The sequence below is a fragment of the Triturus cristatus genome, chromosome 4_1 (genome assembly GCF_964204655.1).
Source record: "Triturus cristatus chromosome 4_1, aTriCri1.1, whole genome shotgun sequence".
In the NCBI taxonomy this organism is placed as follows: domain Eukaryota; kingdom Metazoa; phylum Chordata; class Amphibia; order Caudata; family Salamandridae; genus Triturus; species Triturus cristatus.
In genome coordinates, this window is record NC_140585.1 from 1,119,225,110 (window position 1) to 1,119,246,639 (window position 21,530).

A 21,530-nucleotide genomic window follows, 5' to 3' on the forward strand; every position below is an offset into this window, starting at 1 on the left:
ATTGATCACTACTTCAACGATAATGTAGGGTCAGTGTCGTCTGCTGTCTCCCTATGGGAAGGTTATAAAACGGTGATCCGGGGGCATGCCTTGTCTCTTATTTCCCATGCTAGGAGGTGCGGGAGGGAAGAGGTGGTTCGCCTGGAAACTGACATAGCTGAGATGGAGGGGGATTTGGAGCGGGGTGTTACGGATGAGAAATTGCACGTTCTCAGCCTTAAACAGTCAGATTATAGAGCACTGGTCACGGATGCTGCTAAAAGGATGAGTAGAGAGCAACAAGGACGACTGTATGATGTGGGAGATAAGGCCGGAAAGTTGATTGCTTGGTTGGACAGGAAGGAGAGAGCGAGTAGAGTGGTGCCGGTTGTGGAGAGAGTGGATGGCGTGTGTGTGACTGACCCGGTAGAAATTGTTGACTGCTTCGCGGATTACTTCCGTGGGGTATACTCTCCGGTCTCTGGGCGCTCGGAGGAGGACTCTCATCTGTTGCTTAGAGATATTGCATTGCCGTCCCTCTCGGAGGCTGATAGCATATTGATGGAGGCGAAGTTGTCGCCGGATGAGATTGCTCTGGCCATTCGCTCGATCGCTTCTGGTAAGGCCATGGGTCCCAATGGTCTCCCCATTGAACTATATAAGTTGCGTCCAGATAAGATAGCACCGTATCTCCGTGACATGTTCCTCGCTGCACGGGCGGCGGGCTCCCTCCCCCTTGACCAACGTCTTGCCACCATAGTTGTGATACATAAAGAGGGGAAGCCGCGAGACCGCTGTGCCTCCTACAGGCCTATCTCGTTGTTGAACGCGGAACCCAAAATTCTGGCTAAGGTATTGGCCAATCGTCTGGTTCGGGTCGTGGGCGACTTGATTCATCAGAACCAGTCCGGTTTTATACCTCATCGTAATACCGCCCTGAAACTGAGGCGGTTGCATGGCGTGCTTGCTAGAGCGGAGTTTATGCGTGAGCCGGCCATCTTGGCGTCTTTGGACGCTACCATGGCGTTCGATACTTTAGAGTGGCCGTATATTTGGGCTGCGTTAGCGAAATACGGGTTTGGCCCTGAATTCATTGGGTGGGTAAAATTACTATACGCTGACCCATTGGCGCAGGTTGTGGTGAATGGTAGGGTGTCGGCTCCCTTCGCGCTGGGGAGAGGTACGCGACAGGGCTGTCCGTTGTCGCCCCTCCTCTTCGCACTTTCTTTAGAGCCTCTCGCTGCCTGGTTGCGTTGGGAGCCGTCGTTGCGGGGCATTAGATGGACGCCGGAATTTGAGGACCGTGTCTCCCTTTATGCGGATGACATCCTTCTGTATCTCACCTCTCCTCGACAGTCGCTAATTGTATTGGTGGACGTATTGAATTCCTTCGGTCGTAATTCTGGCCTGGTTATCAACTGGGCCAAGTCATGTGTTTATGTCCTCTCGGGCGAGGCCCCCCTCCTGCCGCGGGGGTGCCCTATTCAGATTGCTACATTGGGGTTCAAATATTTGGGAATCTTCATATCACTGGACCCCGCGGTCCACTATGAGCGGAACCTTCTCCCTCCACTCCAGCGATTGAAGGCCGACGTCGCGAGGTGGCGACGGCTTCCGCTCTCGCCGCTCGGACGGGCGGCATTGTTTAAAATGATGTCGCTGCCTCGCTTCTTGTACGCTTTACAAAATACGCTAGATGTCGTGCCGGCCCGTTACTTCTGTGAGGTGGAGGGTCTTCAGCGCCAACTGTTTTGGGACGGGCGACCGAGGATCGCTCTCGCCAAGTTGACACTCCCTTGGTATGATGGGGGTGTTGCCCTCCCCGATATTAAAAGATACTATTGGGCGTCTCAATTGGCGGCGGTGAACCACGGGATATACGGTCCTGCTTTGAATCCGGCCTTCGAGATGGATAAGTTATTACTTCCGGGCGGGGATTACAATAGGGCACTGTATTCGGCGACTCCGGATGCACGGTTGACAGGACCAACGCAAGTTGCGGTACGCGTGTGGCATGCGGCGAATGCTGCGATGGGGTGGAGGGATCGCTTGACTCGAGCGACGCCGTTGTATGCCTCCCAGCGCTTGGGTTGTCTGTGGAAAACGAAAGGCTTTGAGAAATGGGATATGATTGGTATAAGTAAGGTGGGTGACCTCTGGGCGAAAGGGTCCTTTAAAACGTTTGAAATGCTCAAAACTGAATACAAATTAAATGATAGGGAGTACTTCCGATATGCACAGGTCTACCATGCGCTGTGTTCGGTTTTTCCGGATGTTGCTGTTATCCCAGAATATTCCCCGTTGGAAGATAGAGTGTTAGATGGCTATGTGCCCGACAGCACTATTTCTCTGATCTATAAAAAACTTATTAATGATCGTACGGACTTGCTGACCCATCTGCGGGAGGCGTGGACGGCCGACGGATTGGAACTGGACGATGAGGATTGGGTATCGGCGGTGGCCTCCCCGAAAGAGGTGGCGATCCCGGCCCGCCTTAGATTTGTGCAGCTGAAGATACTCCATAGAGTGTATGTCACAGGGCCTGGTTTGATACGTATGGGTTATTCGAGGGATGGAATGTGTAAGCGTGGCTGTGGCTTGTTGGGTACCTTTCTTCATATCCTATGGGAATGTTCGGAGGTCGTACGATTTTGGAACGGGGTACATACTGTAATGGAGGAGGTCACGCATGTCGCTTTGTTACCAGAGGCCAGGAGGTGTTTGCTGAATGTGGGAACAAAATGACTATAATGCGGCACAGACGCAGTGGGTGACTTTGGGGTACATGGTGGCTAAGCGCAATATCGCACAGTTGTGGGGTTCCCCGAGGCCGCCTACGATTTCGGTATGGAAGGAGAATATGGATTGGTGTATGTTCAGGGAGAAGACGGTGTATGTGGCGAGAGGCAAGCCTGGGAGGTGGACTAAGGTGTGGGGTCCATGGAATTCCTATCGTGGGAATATCTGCGCTCCGCCTCTGCCGCGAGAGGTCGACGTCGCTTTGTCCCCCTAGCCGCACATTCTACGTAATTGTGTATGCTTTGTCCTCTTCTCCGCCGCCCCCCACTACCACCTCCTGTCAAGAGTTATTCCAGATAATGTGGATCCTCCCCCGTCCTGGGGAGCGCACGCTGCTATTTCGGACTCTCATTGCCTTGTTTGTGTGTTATTGTTTTTTTTTTTTTTTTTTTTAATAGAAAATATGAAACAGTCCTTTTTGATCGCCCTTGGACTATGGCCGCGGCCTGTTATATGTGCTTACGAACTTTCGGGAGCTTTTGCTTCTGGCTCATTTGAATGTATGGCGTTGCCTTGCTGGCTCCCGAGCTTTCTAGTGGCCGGCCCTTGTGGTTGTAGGCCCTTGTTTGTATCTTTCTAATGTGTAATAAAGGTTTCTTATAATAAAAAATAAAAAAAAAACAATATAATCATGCAGTGGCTGAACTCGACAGATTAAGAAATATATCCCAAATTATATATAACAGTCGGTAGACGCATGCCTCTACAGTGTTCTCTTATATTTTGAAACCAGAATTGGTCAAGTTCGTATCCTTTCAAAGTTCCCTTTTCAAACAATCATTATCAACGCCAAGTCTGGCCCTGGCACGGTAGTGCGATTTTTGTTTAGTATTAATAAAATTTGACACTTCAGACAGCAGTTTCAGCAGAGAGGACAAAGAAGGAATGGGCATGGAATCCAAATACTAATCATGCATATTAGTCTGGGCCACTGGCATTTTGCGATGCGGCAGCGTTTTCCTCATAATTATGGATTTGCCAAACTTCCCAAATAATGCTCGTATAATAAATCTCGCTTTTGAGAGTGATTAAGCTATTGACATTGTAAATAACAATGCCGTTTCTTTAAATGTTTTAAAAACATAAACAAAAATAATGTCATGAGCAATGCTAATAGCTCTAACTTTAACAATGCCGAGACCGTTGCATTGTAAATGCTTGTTTTTTATCCCACTTAAAGCCCTGGGTAGGATATCAACAACAGGGCCGAACTGGAACCCCAAAGTAGGCCTGGCAATTATGTCGGACCAGCTGGAGGGTCATGGGGGAGGTTAACTGTGAAGCACTTTTGCTACAGGAAACGCCCGATGCCCGGGCAAGCCAGCCCGGCCCTGCTCAACAACCCCGTTCTCTCCCGCATTTACCTGTGATCAGGCGCGCATCACCCATTGAACTCAAAGGGCTTCAGCCCCCCCCGTCGTGTGTGGCAGCCCGGGATGAGACCCACCGCTTCCCGGGCAGACACAAAGCCACGCCCGAGCACTTCACAGGTCTTTAAAAAGACCATTTGCATGTTAATGAGGCCTCGCTGTTGGTTCACCCCTTCTAAGAACCCCCGCAGCTCCACTCTGCCTAGATTCAGCCACCCCACCCCCGAAATCAGCGCCACTCTGCCTACTGTTTAAAGATTCAGCCCCCCCCGAAATGTTTGCTTAGCCCCCCCCGAACATTAACTAGCAAGTGATTTCGCTGGTCGCTTTTTCACAAGCTCTGAACTTTGGCAGTGATGTTTCCCCTTGATAGAGAAGTTTCAGTTTCTGTTTGAGATACACGCTTATTGCACCTCCGCTGCTGACGCATGTATATTTACATCAAACTCCTTTTACCGCCACTCAGTGCCTTGCTGCAACAGAGAATCTTCGGTACCTCAGTACTTGCAGCGTTTTGTAAAAAGCATATTTCCAAGCAGTCATCGAACACCGCTGCCTTTCTCCGAGGCAGAGCAGAAATGCCTCGGAGAAACGCAGCGTTGTTTTCGGATTCGGGGGCGTGTTTTGCGGTTATCTCCTCCAGCCATTGGCTGGAGGAGATAATTAGACTTTCTGCAAAAAACACGCCCCCCGATCCGAAAAGGACGGGGCCTGATCGGAGTGACGGGACCTCTTCTCCAATGGCTGGCCAGCATTGAAGAGGCCAGCCAATGGAGAACAGGGGAGAAGAGGGGCGGGTTCAAGCCCCTCTTCTCCAAAACATTAAATCTCTCGACTTCCGGTTCTGCCTTCGGCAGACCGGATGGTCCCGAGACCTAAAAATCAATGACATATAACTCAAATTTGAGGAGCTGGAGCTTCCACTGTGCAAACTTGGCTTCCAACTATCCGAAACCTCCATGCAATGGAACCCTTCATAATGCTGAATTCTCCAAGCAGCACCTAACTTTCCTAGCCACTAGTTTCCCTTGTACCCTTCACCTTCTCAATTACCACCACTAATACCACCCTAACCTATAGGACCCTTTCTTTGGTCTCCTGTCACACCTTGGGTATCCTGTTGCCAACTTCCAAACTGCATTTATATATTTCTCTCCTGTGCAATGCTCCATCGCTTTGTAAAGAAGGCCATGTAATGTAACTCACATAACCACGCTTTTATGAAGAGCTACAGCAGGCCGAGTTTCAGACAAGCACCGGATCATCTACTGCCGCAATTTAAAATGGACTCTTTGACTTTCCCTCGACAGGCACTCATAAGCTCCAGTGTTTTTATTGGTGAACAGAGGTTTTTTTTTTAATAAATCCTTTTATTATTGAACCATCAATAGGACATTACAGAGGTGATGATCGGGGGAGTTCCCCAAGAGTCCCGCTACAGCTAGTCCCGCCCCGCCTCCCGAGGTTCGGTATTTGCACCATGGGCCCCACACCCTCCTCCACATCTTCACACACCCTCTGGACTTGTAAACAGTTTCTTCCGCTCTCTGACACCAGTCCAGGTCCCTGAGCCACTGGTCCCATTGTGGCGGCTCTGCCGCCCCTCCAAGCGCTCGCAATCTTCCGTTTTGGCACCCCCGCCGCTAAAGCCAGCCAAATCTCCTGATACCTGGACCAGTCCGTATCTCCCTTGATCAGTAGGAGCAGCCACCGGGGCTCCAACGGGACCGGCGAACCCACAGAGGTTTACAATATTAATAACAACAACATTTGTACCTGAGGACAACTGTGAAGGTGTTTCCTTGGAGCTCTCCCAATTTCAATGCGAAATTCTTGTATTTGAAATTTCCAAGTTTCAAATTCATCAGACATTTGTTTAAGTGAGCAAGTCTTTGTGCGGTGATTCTAAATAAAGAGAGATATATATGGTCAATAAAGCAAACAAACAAAAATACATTCAAAGCCAACCAGACCGTTTATTCATTTTTACTAAAGAAATATATCAAAGAGGTAAACAATAACAGAATTTTCCTCTGATTGCTGCAATCACTTTGTAAGACCATTCTGATTAACAGCATTATTTATTCTTTTCATCATTAATCATTTATTTGGCCCTTCATTCAATATGCGTGTTCACTTGTGGTCAACAGAAGTGGATGAAATGAGAAGCAAATCTACTGTAACTTAGGAAAAAAGTTACAGGGTTCAAGATTATGGGATAATATGAATATCTATTTACACTGTGAAATTACATCTTCTCCATCTATTCTCTCCCTGGAGACTACATAAATTGTCTGATCATAACCTTACAATATTAAGAAGTTTTGGTTGAGTTAAGAGAAAATATCTTGATCATAGATCCAACTCGAAATACAAGTTGATATAATAGGCTCTTCTCACTATTATGTAGTTCAATAGACTAGAATGCTTCAATGTTAGGGCTTGTTACAGAATAACTCTGATGCTCTTAGTCTTGGTGAGGAGTTCATTTAAGGTTCAGCTTATCAGATTGTAACATGCTTCAATAACAGGAGTATTGTCACATGCTCATATATTCTAAATTCAATTTTGTCTATGTAGTTTGGGGGAGTTCGCTATCTACAACAATCAAGTACCTTTTCTTCATAATGATATTATGAGCAGGCCGGTAATTAATGCTGATGACAAGTACAGTTAAAGCTCTAACTTTAAGAATAACTTTGTTAAAATGGCATTTCTTACACTTGTTATCTGATATCCTGCACTAAGCCACAACTAGTACATAATCTCCTCAGACAGAAACCCCATTCCTTCGAACTGTAACATTGCTTATTGTGGGTGATGTGTCACTGCATGAATTGTTGTGTAGTTAAACTATTGTCTCAAATACCCTTATGGGTTGTTCCTACTTTCAATCAAAATTGTGTGGTCATTCTTTGGCTAGAATTGATCTATCCATAACAGATAGAGAAAAACCAAATAAATTCAAACTTTCAATAAATACACTAATTTCATGGTTCCTTCATTCATCCGTAACAAGTTAAGCATTTTGTACACCCAACTGAAATAAAAAATGTGTATATCATACACGTTGGTCCTCTCTGGTGCCCTTTTCGTTTTAGCAATCACAAACTCCAGTCGTGGTCTCATGTCTCAATTTCTGTCTGCGGTGTGCTGGTGAGTTTAATAGTAAACCTAGCGACAGTGCAGCGTCTCCAACTAGCCATTTATGAACATCTTCTCACGTAGATTAAAGAAATATGTCAGAGGATCTTTTCACAACATCCTGCCCATGAGGGACCAGAGATTTGTTTGAGGTATACATGATATCACTGTCCTCAGAGTCACCCTGACCTCAGAACTCCAGAATCAGTTGACATACAAGCCCAAAACAGCGTCGTCTTTAATTTGGGCAAACAGATTAGGTGAAGAACGAATCTCACAATATAGGTGCTATCATTTGCGGCTAAAGCGTATTGCCAAATAACTCTTTTGGCCAATTAAGGAGGGCTACAGTGGCACTATGGATATGTAAATGCACTGTTAACTACAGATCTGGTCAGGTCCAGTTTAGAGACTCTCTGTTTAAGTTTGTCCTACTCACATTTTGCCATTGTGTTTTGGAAAGATTTTCCGGAAATACCTTTCACAAAAAACAAATGATTGCTAAATTATTTTCGAATAATGGAAGCTCACTTACCTCAGAACTGCAATCTCCTGAACGGTTATGGCCCTTTTATCTTTTGTTCCCATGTAAGAAAATATATTTGGCTTCACTCTGTTGTAAAGAAAAAACAAAATTACCGTAGTGAAACACATTTTTCCCGAATTTTCAAACGTAGGATATATGAAAATTACAGCACTGAAATCATAGCTTAAGAATAGAGTTACAGTGGGGCTGGTTGCCCCTACTTCCATACGACATGCTGTCTTACTGACCCAGACATGTCCCAAGGAGGAAATACATACCGGCAAATGCATTGAGTTGGCCTGGGCCAGACTCGCTAACCTCATCGGCATAAGTGAAACATACTCACGGCACATTCCGTTCCACAATAACCCTCCACTCCCGCTGATGACTGAAGAGGGAGAACAGCAATAATGACTAGCAAAAGCGTTATTTAACGTATATGTCCACCCCCTGGCCTTCTTGGCCAAAGCACGGAACATGGACATGGTATCATATGCAGATGATACCCAACTGGTATTCACTGTCCCCAATAACACTAAACAGGACCACTAATATTTCAAGAGGATCATATAGCCATCTCTGACTGGATGGCGGGTAACTACTTGCAATTGAACTCCAGCAAGTCAGAGGTGCTCCTGGTGGGCCGCGATGCCCATCGATGGGACAACCAATGGTGGCCTACGGCCCTGGGCACCCCCCCCCCCAACCAAAATCCGTGGTTAAGAACTTAGGAGTTCTGATGGACAGTACTCTTTCATTTGAGAACCAAGCCAAAAAAGTGGCAGGCACCTTCTTCGGTCTCCTACGTGGCCTGAAACCCATTCTGGGATTTTTCTAAGCATCTATCCGTCAAACGATCGTTCAATCTATTGTACAGTCCCGTCTTGACTACCGCAATGGGTTTTTACTCGGCGTGAATAAAACCGTAACCAAAAGACTCCAATGGGCACAGAATGTGGCTGCACGCACGCTTTTGCCTTACCAAAGCACTACCATGCCTCTAACTTTCTACGCTGTCTCCACTGGCTGCCGATAGAAGAGAAAATCTACTCTACTCTCTGTACTAGGCACAAGATCGTGCATGGCCAAGGCCTTCAAATTCTGCATGGGCTGTGCTCATCGTATGTACCGACTCAAGCCTTGCGTTCCGCTGATCTACATCTAGCCTGCACCCCCGAGAGCGCAGGCTAAGAGCAGGGGGGCGCTCTTTTAGGGCCATGACACCCGCCTATGGAACTCTGCCCCTCTTGCCGCGTGGGGCACACAAGACCACTGGACCTTTAGAAAACGGATCAAAACCTGGCTCTTCTCTAACCTCTAGTTAATACCTACCTGTTTGCACTCGTCAGTCTCAGTGCTGGGATGCCCCATTGCGGGGGCAGCCATGCGCTTTACAAGAATGTTAAACATAACATAACAAAAGCGCTGCATACTATTGGTGATCTATTTGCTAATAATCACTTTATGCCCTATACAGACTACCTGTAAGGTCGCTCCCTCCAATTTCTTAAACGCATAAAAGATCTTTATTCATCCTTCCCAGCAGAACCAAATGCGTGGCTGCTGCTTACAATTCTTATTACTGACCCCATTCTCATCTGGTTGGTCACTCGACTGTCCAATGTCACTATTCAATTATTAACAAACAAAGCCCTCCCCATGAAGAAGGGGTGGGGACTCGAATTGGGGCAGGACATAAATGTACAGTGGACCTATTCTGAACAGAAAAAGTGTCTGTTGTACTGGACAACTGAGATTTATCCAGTTCAGGTTTATTCACAGGTCTTATTACACCCCCGCGGCTATGTCGCGATATGGTTTTTCTGTATTTTCGGCATGCTGGCGCTGTTTCACTCCAGATCAGATGCTGGATTCCTCCACATGGCTTGGTCGTGCCCCGGAGGCAACTCAGATTGACAAAAGCTTGCTAACGAACTTCAGGAAAGGACCACCCCAGAACTGACTATAAAAATTATGATAAAATTAAAAGGTTATGTCAAAGACGTGCTAAATCCTTACTGAAAATATGTTGCCTTAGGCTTGAGGCTCGGTAAAAGAAGGGTGGTCATTCACTGGGAAAATAAAACCGTCCCCAGATACGCTCGGCGGATTTTTGACCTCACCACATGTGCTGAAATTGCAGGTGCATATATTAAGTTGCTTCCCCACCCACTTCCAGACCGAAAGATGTATGGGCTCTTCCACATGCTAACCCAGCTGCACTCCTCCTAATATGTGGTGGTGAGCTAGGCCAGGAAGACTAGAAGTAAGTAGAAATTTATAATGGGGGGAGGGTGGTGGGGGGAGTCTTACATACAGTGGATGAATAAACCTTGTGTGCTAATTGATGTGATGTCACAAAACGCCAACTGTCTGGTTATCCATATCTTTGCGTCCTGTGCATATGATACCTCTGCTTCATACTTAAACTCTCGATATGCCTGACCCGTTAAATTAAAATGAAAATAAACGTTTACATTTTTCTTTTTTTTGTAAAGAATAGTCATAGCAAAGTAGACATTGGCTCTAACCCCCTTTACCCTCTCACGACACATTTCCGTAGGAACACCCTGGTAAGAAGCATTACAATGAGGATATTACTATACCGGTTAGCATTCCCACACCCAGCTACTCAACCATCCTTCCCAATGTTCGTTTTCAGAGGAACAATCCCATCACCCTCCATCTCTGCGGGCATACCGTGTCTAGGAGTCCCTTCAGTTAAATGTTGAAGCAATGTATGCCGCGTACTCTCAAAGTGTTAATGACTCCCTTCGATTTTACTAATCAGACGCTCCATTGCTAGGATGACACTGATAACATTGAGATAAGAAGGGTGATTCAGTGTGCTTCTGATAGGAAATTATAGCCACATTTATAGCACCAACACAAGTGCTGCTCAGATTTAGACAAGTCCAAGAGGTCTCAAGTCTAAACCCATAACCCTTGGGTCAAAGGGCATAGATTATTACAGTACTGCTTACAAAATGTTCACAATACCTCCCAAAAAAGAAAATGTCTAGGGAACATGCACACCATATATGTAATTTATCACCTTTCCCTAACCCGCCAACACCTCCTCCAGTATAGCGGGCTTGAAAAAGGTACTTATAGGGCGACTTACCCAGCGTGTAATGCCAGGAGATCCAGAACCTTAAAATGTGTTTAATGATTCCTAAGGCAGCAAGAACATTTAAGTACGATTCCTCTCAATACTTCCCAGATTTTTGTCATAAAGGGTTTTCACAAAATGTTCCCCCATTTATTCATATGTTCCTATATATGGGAACAAGGACAGAATTTTCCAATAATACACAGATTCTAGAGATGATATGTCTAAAAGCCCACCAGTCAAGAAATCAGGATTTCAAGCAACAGCATCTTTCGTATGGCGCCCGCTTTGACTCATGGTTGGAGGACCCCAGTATTTTATTTGACCAAATTGAAGCCTTTTTGTTTCTCAAAGACTGAAATCCACTTTCAACTGTATGAATAACTTACGTGTGCCAGCTTTGAACAGATCTGTAATCACCCCACATCCCCAGACTCTTTAGGTGTCAAAAGTGCACCTCTGTAGCACCGAAGTAAAGGCGCAATTAAAATAAATGGGAGGGTCAACAAGCTACAGCCACATGTATTGCCAAAAATCTTTGTATGAAAGTGTCTTGGGTCGTCATGGGAGCATACACTATAGCAATAGTCACCATCTTTCCGGCTACCAAATCCCATATGATCAGGAACCTCATACTCTTTATCTGCCTTGCTGCCCAATTTCTGAAAAGCTATGCCCCTCTATAGAAAAGTAGCTACCCCATTGTATTTGGTATGTGCCGAGGCATAATAAGCAATCGAGTATTCTGTGTGTTTAATGTGGCCCTGTTTGCTCTGTTTCAAATGTGTTTCTTGCAGCAATAGGGCGCCAGGGAGACTAACAGATAGTGCCCTCCAGACCACCTTGCTCGTCAGCAGGAATTAAGACTTTTTGTATTTAAAGAGCCAACATTCGCCTTGGGCTAGTCCTTTGTGTGTGTACATAGGGGTTTACAGAGTTGTGTTTATACTTCTAAGTCTCAGAATATTTCCAAAACCAATTTCTCAGTCTCCTCATTGCAGCATTTAGTTCTCCTGCTCCTCCTTTTTGTACCTGCCGCTCCATCTCCTCCTACAAATTTGAGTTCCCCATAAGCTTCGTTCTCCCTTGTATTAAAAGGATGTCCGTGCTTCCAAATCTCCTCCATATCTCTCCACCTTAGGAACCATGCCGTAAATCAAACTTGTTTTTTTTTTTAGAACATAGTCAAGATTGGTCTCAGAACTGCTTTTGGAAAGCCATAACTCTTACCATTACTGCACAGGAGGAACAAGTTCACAGCAAAGTGACAAGGAGCAAATGCTCCATATTTGCTGGAGTCATCAAAAGGTAAGGAAGGAGTTTTCCATATAATATCGCATTACTAGCACTTTATAATCAGATCAGAAATATTTCCTCTATTTGGCTAATAAAAGCACTTACACAATCAATACAATACCCTTGCCTGCTTATTAATTATGCACATATCTACATATTCATAAAGACATCTGATAAAAAGTTACTAATAGTTTCGTAATACACAAACACATAAGCAACAAATATTGACCCACTTAAAACGTTCATCCTATATTTCAATTTGCATTTATTCTAATCATATGCAGCAGACTTACAGTATATATGTTTAAAATACTTTTCCATTGCAAGGTCTGATTTATAAGTCATCACACTCCTAATAAGGATTACCACATAGAATACCATTCCAAAGTTGATCTAAATCAGTTATGCTTATCTGTGTCCAACACAGAAGCTGCTCTCAGTCTTACTGTGGCATGCTGGAATCAAGAGGCACTCCCCTAATACATGTTCACGATAATCTAGATGTTTTTGCTTACTCCATCTGTGTTCTGTGATCTAAGTAGTCAGTTGCCATTCTTTTGTTGTTTAATATTTGGATGTATTTAAACCATTACTTACATGTTCCACTCAGTTTGCAATTTGTAGTGCTGTAGATTCACATGCTGTGCACACTCCTTCCACCTAGTGTAGAGCTCAGATGTTACAAGCTGTTTTTTTCTAATAAGGTTTCGGTTTGGGGCGATCCATAGTACCTGCCATAACATACACAATATACCAGGACACAGACTCCACCTCAGATTGTTATTTCGCCAACCCCCTAAGGGTACGTGTGTTGGTGGTGAAGCAAAGTTAAATAAATATTCCTGCACTGTAAAGAGAATTTGAAATCTCACAAGAAAGGTGCTGGTTGAACGTGTCAAATGCGTTCCATCTGAGGAGGTGAACCAGTCACATTTGAATCTACATCGTTACAACCCTTAATCTAAGAATTACAGGTCAAGGATATATCCAATCTTCTTCCAGTAAACCATAATATTCTGTAGCGAAACAGAGTTCAAGGATAAGGCGGAGGGGTTTCACTGGCCTATCATGTCTCCTTCCTGTTCAAAATGGTTGATGTACCATCTTTCACCTACAAATACATTCTATCGCCTTCACATGGTGCAGAGTGGTTCTTTACCTCCCACCTATGAAATGCCTATCCACATTCAAATGAGACCTCTTACATCTTGCCCAACACACTTTAAAGCTATCCAAGCATGTTATTGTCTTGGTTGATATGAATATTTGGGTTGACAATCCCGCAAACTCCTACCAAAGCTTATTAGAGCAGTGCGTACCAAACATTTTAGAACCACAACCATCATTTTAGAACTAAACATTTTTGCAACCCACCGAGCTTTAATTGACATGAGGCAGGTGATGTTTTAATGTAACTAAAGCATCATGTGGTAGCTCCCTGTCATTTACAGACAGCATATTTTCCAATGAAATGGCCACTAAATTTGCACAGACATACAGTTTTACTGACAAAACTATATTGCACACAAATGATAATGTGTGGAAATCAGGTTTTAGTGAATATTTATATTTGTGCATTACTAGGTAAAGTGTCTTAATTTGTTTTGATCTTATTAACCCCTAAACTGCTGTGGCTCCCCTCTCTCATCTATTTATACGTTTTCACAGTAACTTATTGTGACGATGGCCCATTTACAAAAGTAATATGCCATTATATCCTCTAGACCCTTCTGTTTGTGGGGATATATAGGGTTTGTAGGTAGTCTAAGAACCAAAGGTACTCGGTGCCTACAACTGAGCTGCACCGTACAATGGTTTTTCAAGCTGTACCAATTCATATGGCAAAATATGTAGGGGGAAAAATGGGTTTCAAGGAAACCAGAGTATTTTTTAAATTGGCACAAGATATGGAGTTTAGGAGCAGTGGATATTTGTACATCTCTGAATTTGTGGGTACACATACTAGCATGTGATTCTGAGGGAAGTCCACCGTCCCCCCTTCACCTCCGATCCAGAGTAATCATCTGTGGAGTGCCCCAAGGGTCCTCTCTCAGCGTCACCCTCTTCAACACTTATATGACACCTCTGGCCAGCATCGCCAAAACCCATAGACTTATATCCTACGCTGACGTGCTACGCAAGCAAATGATGGGAGGAACGTTGAATAAATCATACATTCACCCCCAGTCAAGAGATCTGGGTTAAAACCATCATTCTTTTGCTCACCAGGCCACCCCAGTTTAGACCCAGCCATATGCAAATAAGTCTTGACCCTGTGCCTCATGGGAACAGTCCAGATCGAACTGCCAAGCCAGGTCCTCCCTGGACCGGATACAAGCATCCTGGGACCGGTTTCTGGATATTACTCCTCATCAGCCAGGCTAGCTTGAATCCAGTGGCACAGCGAGCAAGGGACCCACGTCTGGGCATACCCATCCCCACTTAGGGTGAAAAGTGCTACGCAAACAAATGATGGACGGAATGCTGAATAAATCATACATTCACACTACTCATCCTCTCCCTCTCTAAAGACACCACCAAGACCAACTTCCACAACTGCATGACAGACATCGCCACCTGGAAGAAGGACAACTGCTTGGAGCTCAACTTGGATAAGCCAGGAGGTACTGATTTTTTAACACGGGACGCATCCTGATGGCCTTCAGAACTCGCACCCACTGCTACCCCCACTGACAATGCTGGGAGCCTAGGCATCATTCTGGACAACAAGCTAACCCTGACGACACAGGTCAACTCTGTCTCCTCCACCCGCTTCTCCATCCTCCGCATGCTTCGTAAGATATTTAAATGGCTATGCCAAAGCTCAAGACGCACCATCAACCATTCCCTCATCTCCAGTCGACTGAACTACGACAACGCTCTCAACGCAGTTATCGCAACTCACCTCCTCCTTCGACTACAGACCAAAACAGAACGCCACAGCCAAACTCGTCCTAGAATGCCCTAGACGAACCCACTTCCCTCCCTACCACAGGGAACTCCACTGGCTCCCTGTACAGAAAAGATGGCAGTTCAAGCTCTTGCCGCATGCTTACAAGGCCCTACACAACTGCGGACTTGCCTACTTGAACCACCACCTGAACTTCCATCAGCCCACCGACCCCTCCGCTTCATGTCCCTTTCACTAACAATAACCCCCTGTCCCCCGCATCCGACGTAGCAGATGCAGAGGTCACTCCTTCTTCTACCTATCAGCAAATACATATAAAGAGCTACCCTTCGATCTACAGAAGTACCCATCTATTTCAGAGTTCCGAACGTTCCTGAAGACCTGGCTATTCGGCTAATCAAATGCACCCTGCCAGTGCCTGGATACCCTCTCAGGTGAAAAGAAGTACTCTACAAATCCAATGTGATTGTTTGATTGAGGGCATTTTTCAAAATGTCTTCTTTCTTACGCACTGGTTTACATTTGGGTTGCACAAATGCAGCGAAATCCAATTGGTGGTAACAAATGTTCTATTATTCTATATTCCTACATCTCTTCTGATAACAATGGGACCTCAATTCTGTGTGTAGGCCTAGTGCCCATGATAGTAAACAGGCCAAAATGAAAAATAGACGCATCACATTTTTTCACCGAAAATTGACCTTTTTCCCCCAAATGTGGTTAGCTGTGGATTGTATGCCCTAGCTAAGAAGGAACCTTGGGAAACATAGTAAAACTGCATATATTTGAGGGAATCCAGGCTGGGTATGGCTCTCATCAGGTTTTATTTTAGTCAGAATCCCTTGCAAACCTCAAACTGTGACAACAATAAAAAACTCAGATGAAAAGTTCTCGAATCAGTGGGAAGGCACAAACTTCGTTCCACCCAGAATTCCCCAAAGTCTTCTGATAAAAATGGTACTTCAATAGTGTGGGTAGGCCTAGCACCCGCAACAGGAAAAGATCCAAAACGCCACATGGATGTATCCCTTTTTTGCACTGAAAACTGGCCCTTTTTTTTTTTTGCAATGTTGGTAGCTGTGGATTTTTGGCAATAGCTCAGCCGGCACTTAGAGAAACCAAGCAAACCTGCACATTTTCGAAAACTAATCAACCAGCGGAGTCCAGGGATGCATGGCTAGCATGGACACTAGGCCCAGCCACATAAGTAGAGCAGCGTTTTTGTAGGCACAATTCAGGTAACCCTGGGTGGTAGGAGTTTTGTGGATTCTTACGATTCTAGAAGATTTCCTCACAGAAAAAAAGGAAAATGTGTTATTTGTGGTTGTCTAGTTTTCAAAAATGTCTGTGGTTGGTAGGTAGGTTTCCATGGGTGGCAGTCAATCATGGCCCCAAATCCCGCATCTACCCTTAGCGCTGATCTCGCCACATACCGCATTAGGTCCTTTTGTGATGTAGTCTCTTGGCCCACCCACACATGTGGGGTATGTAGGAAAGTGCCCTTTTTTGCATGGTTCCCCCACTGTTTGCCTAATGTTAATATACTTTGAGTGTGCCCTGGATTCCTGCCAACCAGGTGCCCGGGTCATATGTTCTTCCCTTAAACTGTACAGTTGCAAAACCCAATTGTCAACACTCTGGCCACATGCAATTCCCTTGTAAAAGGTACCATAGGTACCAAGGGTACTGTGAACAGGGAAGGCCTGTAAGGGCTGAAGCACTTATTGTGCCACCCTTAGAGGCCCTGTACCCGTTACTTATACATACATACTTTTTTTATATCTCTCTTGCTCTCTCTCCCCCTCTCTCTTTCCTCCCTACCCCACCCCCCCAAGTGAAGAGTCAAACATGTCTGTGTTCCATGCCTACTATCCACCGCCCTGGCATAGGCAAGCCACCCCTCTGGCTGGGTGCACTATACCAGTGGTGAGGGTACAGGTGCATGAGCTCTGTGTCCCGACAGTGTCTAAGTAAATTCTTCGACACTGTAAGTGTAGTAATGCCATAAAGAGTACATGGTCTTGTAGTTTGTCATTACAAACTCCATTGCACTATAATGGCTTTACTGAAAACTGTTAAGTTTGGTATCAAACCTCTCAGCCCATTAAACCCACACCGATTTTTTTTGTAAAATATGTTTATTAAGTAACCTTGTACAGTACTTCAGGAACATTTCAAGCAAAAACTTCAGCGCACATACTAAGATCCTAATCCACCATCCTTCTTGTACAAACAATACTGTTCATGTGCGATGATTTACAGACAGAGTTGCTCATACCCATTATAACATCCTGTGATATACCACCCATTAGCCGCTCCATTATCTTTTCATATCAAGGTGCACCGCAACAATGCGAATAACAGTGAGTGCCCACGGAAGTTCCATTTCGTAATAAAGACAAGTACATAAAACCCTTAAACCTATCCCATGCTACCTCCCCTCCTCCCCCCATCCCCCATTCCCACAACTCCCCTGGCATGGCTTGTTGAGTGGATACAGAACAAGGCCTTCGGCTGTGCGCATACTTACATCTTCTACAATTCTAAGGTGAACATCAAACTTTCCCGTTTCAGGACTGCTGACAGGCTAGTAATAAGGTCCATCTATTCTCCCGTAACCGTTCTAACCAGGCCCAGAGGAGGGTATGTTTTGCGTATCACTAATCTCCGACGCCACTTCCATATCAGAGTCTGTGGATTTCAGAAGTTCTGCTATGGCTCTCCAGGCTCGGGCAGAGTCCAGCGCCCTATCGCTATGAACTCGAGTGGCCGCCTGCAACCTAAGAGCCGTTTCACAGTCCGCCCACCGAACGAATTCCGCCCTCCACTTCTGCAATCTCGGCCCACGTTGCGCCTTCCAGTTAGATGTAATCTCCCGCTTGGCCAGTACCAATCCCAGATCTATAAGTTTACTAGTTACTTTAGTCTTCGAGGTGTGGGGAAACCAGTGTAGCAAGCAAGGAGCCATACCAAATTCAATCTCCCTGTCCGTAACTTCGCATAGTAAGGACCATACTTCCTGCCAATAGGCCCCGATCCGAGGGCAGCTCCACAGCATGTGACGAAAATCAGCCCCCTCTACATGACACCTAGGACAGATGTTTCTGGAACATTTTCAGGGCCTCTCCAACAGCTCAGCCCATATTTTGTCAGGTATTTCGCCCTCTAAATCCTCCTCCCAATACTGCTTCAACCTAGTAAGGGGGGGCTAGTTTCTCGTAGGTCATCCGCCGGTATAAACACGAGACAGCTTTAATGGTGCCAGCCGCTAGTACCAATTAAACCCACACCGATGCCAGTGTGAGATTTTATTGAAATATGCACTAAGAGGGCATCTTAGATATGCCCCCTGAATAACAACATAAGTTTAGTGTCCTGGCTGAGAGGCTGCTCGCCAGGTGCCACCACTAGACATGTTTTGGAACCCCTGGGTCGACAGCCTGCCACTCTCTGGGTCCTGAAACAAAGCACATCCTGGGACGAGGTGCCAAGCCTCGTCCCTCAGGATGGGCAGGGTCCACGAAGGGAAAGCTTCAAAGGCTTGCCGCCTTTGTGAGCTACCCCAGCCATTTGCTGCTCTCAACACCTGGCCCCCACCGTTTCTGACTTCCACTTTGGGGGGAAGAATCGGCGGGAAAACCAAGTTAGGAGGAGAGGTGTGCCCACCTTTGCCAAACCCTCCCCTCAGGTGGGGGAGGCAAGGTAAAGCATAACTCTAAGTCCCCGCAATCATGCAGATGGAGGGACCCAGCCAACCAGAGTGAGGCTCATACCTCCCTCCCACTGGTGGGTGGCATAATAGGGGGTGTATCCACCCTAAGGAAGGGACACATTGGTCCCGACCTGTACCTACCTGTAACCCCCCTAAATTTAGTATTTAGGGGCAACCCTAAACTTTGCCTCCTCAAACAAGAAAAAACAAGAACGGAAGAGCCATGCTGAAGAAGAAGAGGAGTACAGCAACTGACTTGGCCCCAGCCCTACCGGTCTGTCATGACCTCGACCGACTACAGCGAAATTCCAATGTGTCCTGCAGCCAGCAGCTCCCAAGAACCCGGAAGTCCTGCCCTGCCTACCCAAACCAGATTTGCTCCCCCACAGACTCTGGCTCCGTCCAAATCCGCGAGTCTGCACCACTCTGCACCAAACACTCACGGCCCGAGTTTGAGTGGCCCAACACCACGAGGAGGTCTCCCCGACAATCTTTACCTGGGATCTGGTGATACCTGACCTGCCTCAAGTCTCTAACCGACGCCTGCAGCCCTTTTCTGGAGGATACCCCACACCGCAATCGGAGCCGGTAAGAAAAACCTGACGCCAAAAGACACTCCTGCACCCGACGTCCCATAGACTTGGGTAGCTTAACCGACGGTGTCCCGGTATCCCAAGACATCCCAACTTACCTCTCCAACTGGTGGTTGCCTCCAGAAGATCTTTGTGCTCGAGCCTGCAGTGTTAGTTGCAACCGGAGAACCCCATTGAAACCAACAGGGCACCCGATGCCAAATCAGAACCCTGCTGCCCCTGTAACGCTGTGGGTGCACCTTGTGTACTAAATCGGACCCCCCCTTTGACCTGAGCCTAACACCCGGAGCTTTGCTCCCACAACCTTGCGGCCTGCTCGTGAGCAGCCACCAACCTGAGGTACCCTATCCCCCATTGGATAACATTGGGCTTCAGCACTCTTTACCCAGCCGCCCTAGTGCCGCTGAGGGTGCCTTGAGAGTGCATCACTGACCCTGGGGAACCCTGCTGCGAACCCCAGAAAACCAAGACCAGCTTCTTACCCGTAAACCGATAACACAGTGTTCTCCCATAGGACTGCATTGACTGCCTTTCTGTAAAGAAATCTTCTTAGTGTTTTGCACAAGACTCCCTTGGTGCTCAGACCTGGAATGTGGATCTTCGCCAGATGTCGTAGTTTGAGATCTCGAACGGGGGAGTCGGAGGTAGTCTCAACAACTCTGGAAAAATAATGAGTACAGAGGGGGACCGGAAGACGGGAGAGGAGCAAAGGAGGGAAGGGGTTGGGCCAGTGCTGCCTGAAAAATGTAAAAGAAAATGTACCTGGGGTAGTCAGCCCTGTACGGTCACAGGCAGAGCTCCCTAAAAGAGATTCTGAATTAATCTCGACTAGCAATGGTCAGCAGTGTGCAACCCAGTAGAGAAGCAACAACCCCGGGGGCGATCTGATACCGACGCTGGAGATCTGTTTTTTTTTCTTTTTGATCACTCTGACAGAAATTAGGAGGACCTGGAATCACTGGAATGTCCTAGAAGGAGAGACTCTCAGGAATCACATGAGAGCATCCTTAGTAATGAAAGTGTACCCCCAGATAAAGATAACCAACAGGGAGGTCTTGCTACAGTGAGAAGGAAAATATCTCGGGAGCTCCAATAAGATTATACAGGGACTCCCGCCCTAGAAGGATCTAACCCTTCTGGCAAGGATCCAGGAGGGCCGGGTCAACTAGATGTTCCTACACTGGATATAATCTATCAAAGCATCATGGCATACCGGGATAAGACACGCTTGAAAAATAGGAAAACTCAGTCAGCAAATAGAAAGATACAAGTAGCAATCAAAAAGGTTGAAAAGACCTGTTCAGATTTCACGGAACAGATGGCGGAAATGAAGACTAGGATAATGACCTTTGAGGACATAGCAGATAACAGTAAGAAATTAATGAACTCACTGAAAACTCAGATGGTGGACACTCAGCGGAAGTTTGAAGACTTAGAAAATAGGCTGAGAAGGAACAATCTGAGAGTACTTGATATACTTGAAGGAGCAGAGGGTGGAGTTCCATGGAAATTTATCATCAAGCTGTTCAAAGGCACCTTCCCGGAAATATCTGCTTGGAGTTGGGAAAATGAGATCCAGAGAGCCCACAGGTTTCCCTTTAAACAACAGCCTTGGCATTCACAGTAGAAAGGGTATTCATTCAGAACCCATCAACCAGAAAATTATATTGTTCGATGAGGTAACTAAGGAGGAATATGATGGAGCTTTTTTTAAAAGAGGAAGCAGCAGGAGTAAATGACGGAATCCCAGAGATGGAAGTGGGAAAGCTTAATTGGTTTATTGCCTCAAGCAAGGTCACGGTGGGCAGGAATATAAAATTACGATACAGGGGAAGATTGGATTTCCATAGCTACACTCAATATATGTGGGTTGAATGATAGAGCCAAAAGGCAACGGGTGGCATCAGTATTGAAGCTGTGGAAGTTCGATATCCTCTGTCTTCAGGAGACCCCACATCCCCGTGTAAGAGAAAGGTATTATCTGATCTTGGATTTGACGTTCTAGAGTGTTCACAACAAGGGCTAACCTCCAGGGGGTGGCTATACTAGGGAGACATTCTAGCTGCACTATACTTCGGAAACTATCAG

The 21,530-nt window shown here is 46.0% G+C and overlaps 1 protein-coding gene across 2 annotated transcripts in view; it reads right to left on the reverse strand.

The window, feature by feature from the left end:
• PUS7 (pseudouridine synthase 7) overlaps nt 1–21,530 on the reverse strand; it is a 291,175-nt gene that overhangs the window by 176,991 nt on the left and 92,654 nt on the right. For both annotated transcript variants that reach the window (XM_085654146.1, XM_085654148.1), the window contains exons 7-8: nt 7,828–7,905; nt 5,925–6,053 (exon numbers count right to left, since the gene is read on the reverse strand). In XM_085654146.1, coding sequence (XP_085510272.1) covers nt 5,925–6,053; nt 7,828–7,905 — 207 coding nt within the window. The remainder of the gene's footprint in view (nt 1–5,924; nt 6,054–7,827; nt 7,906–21,530) is intronic.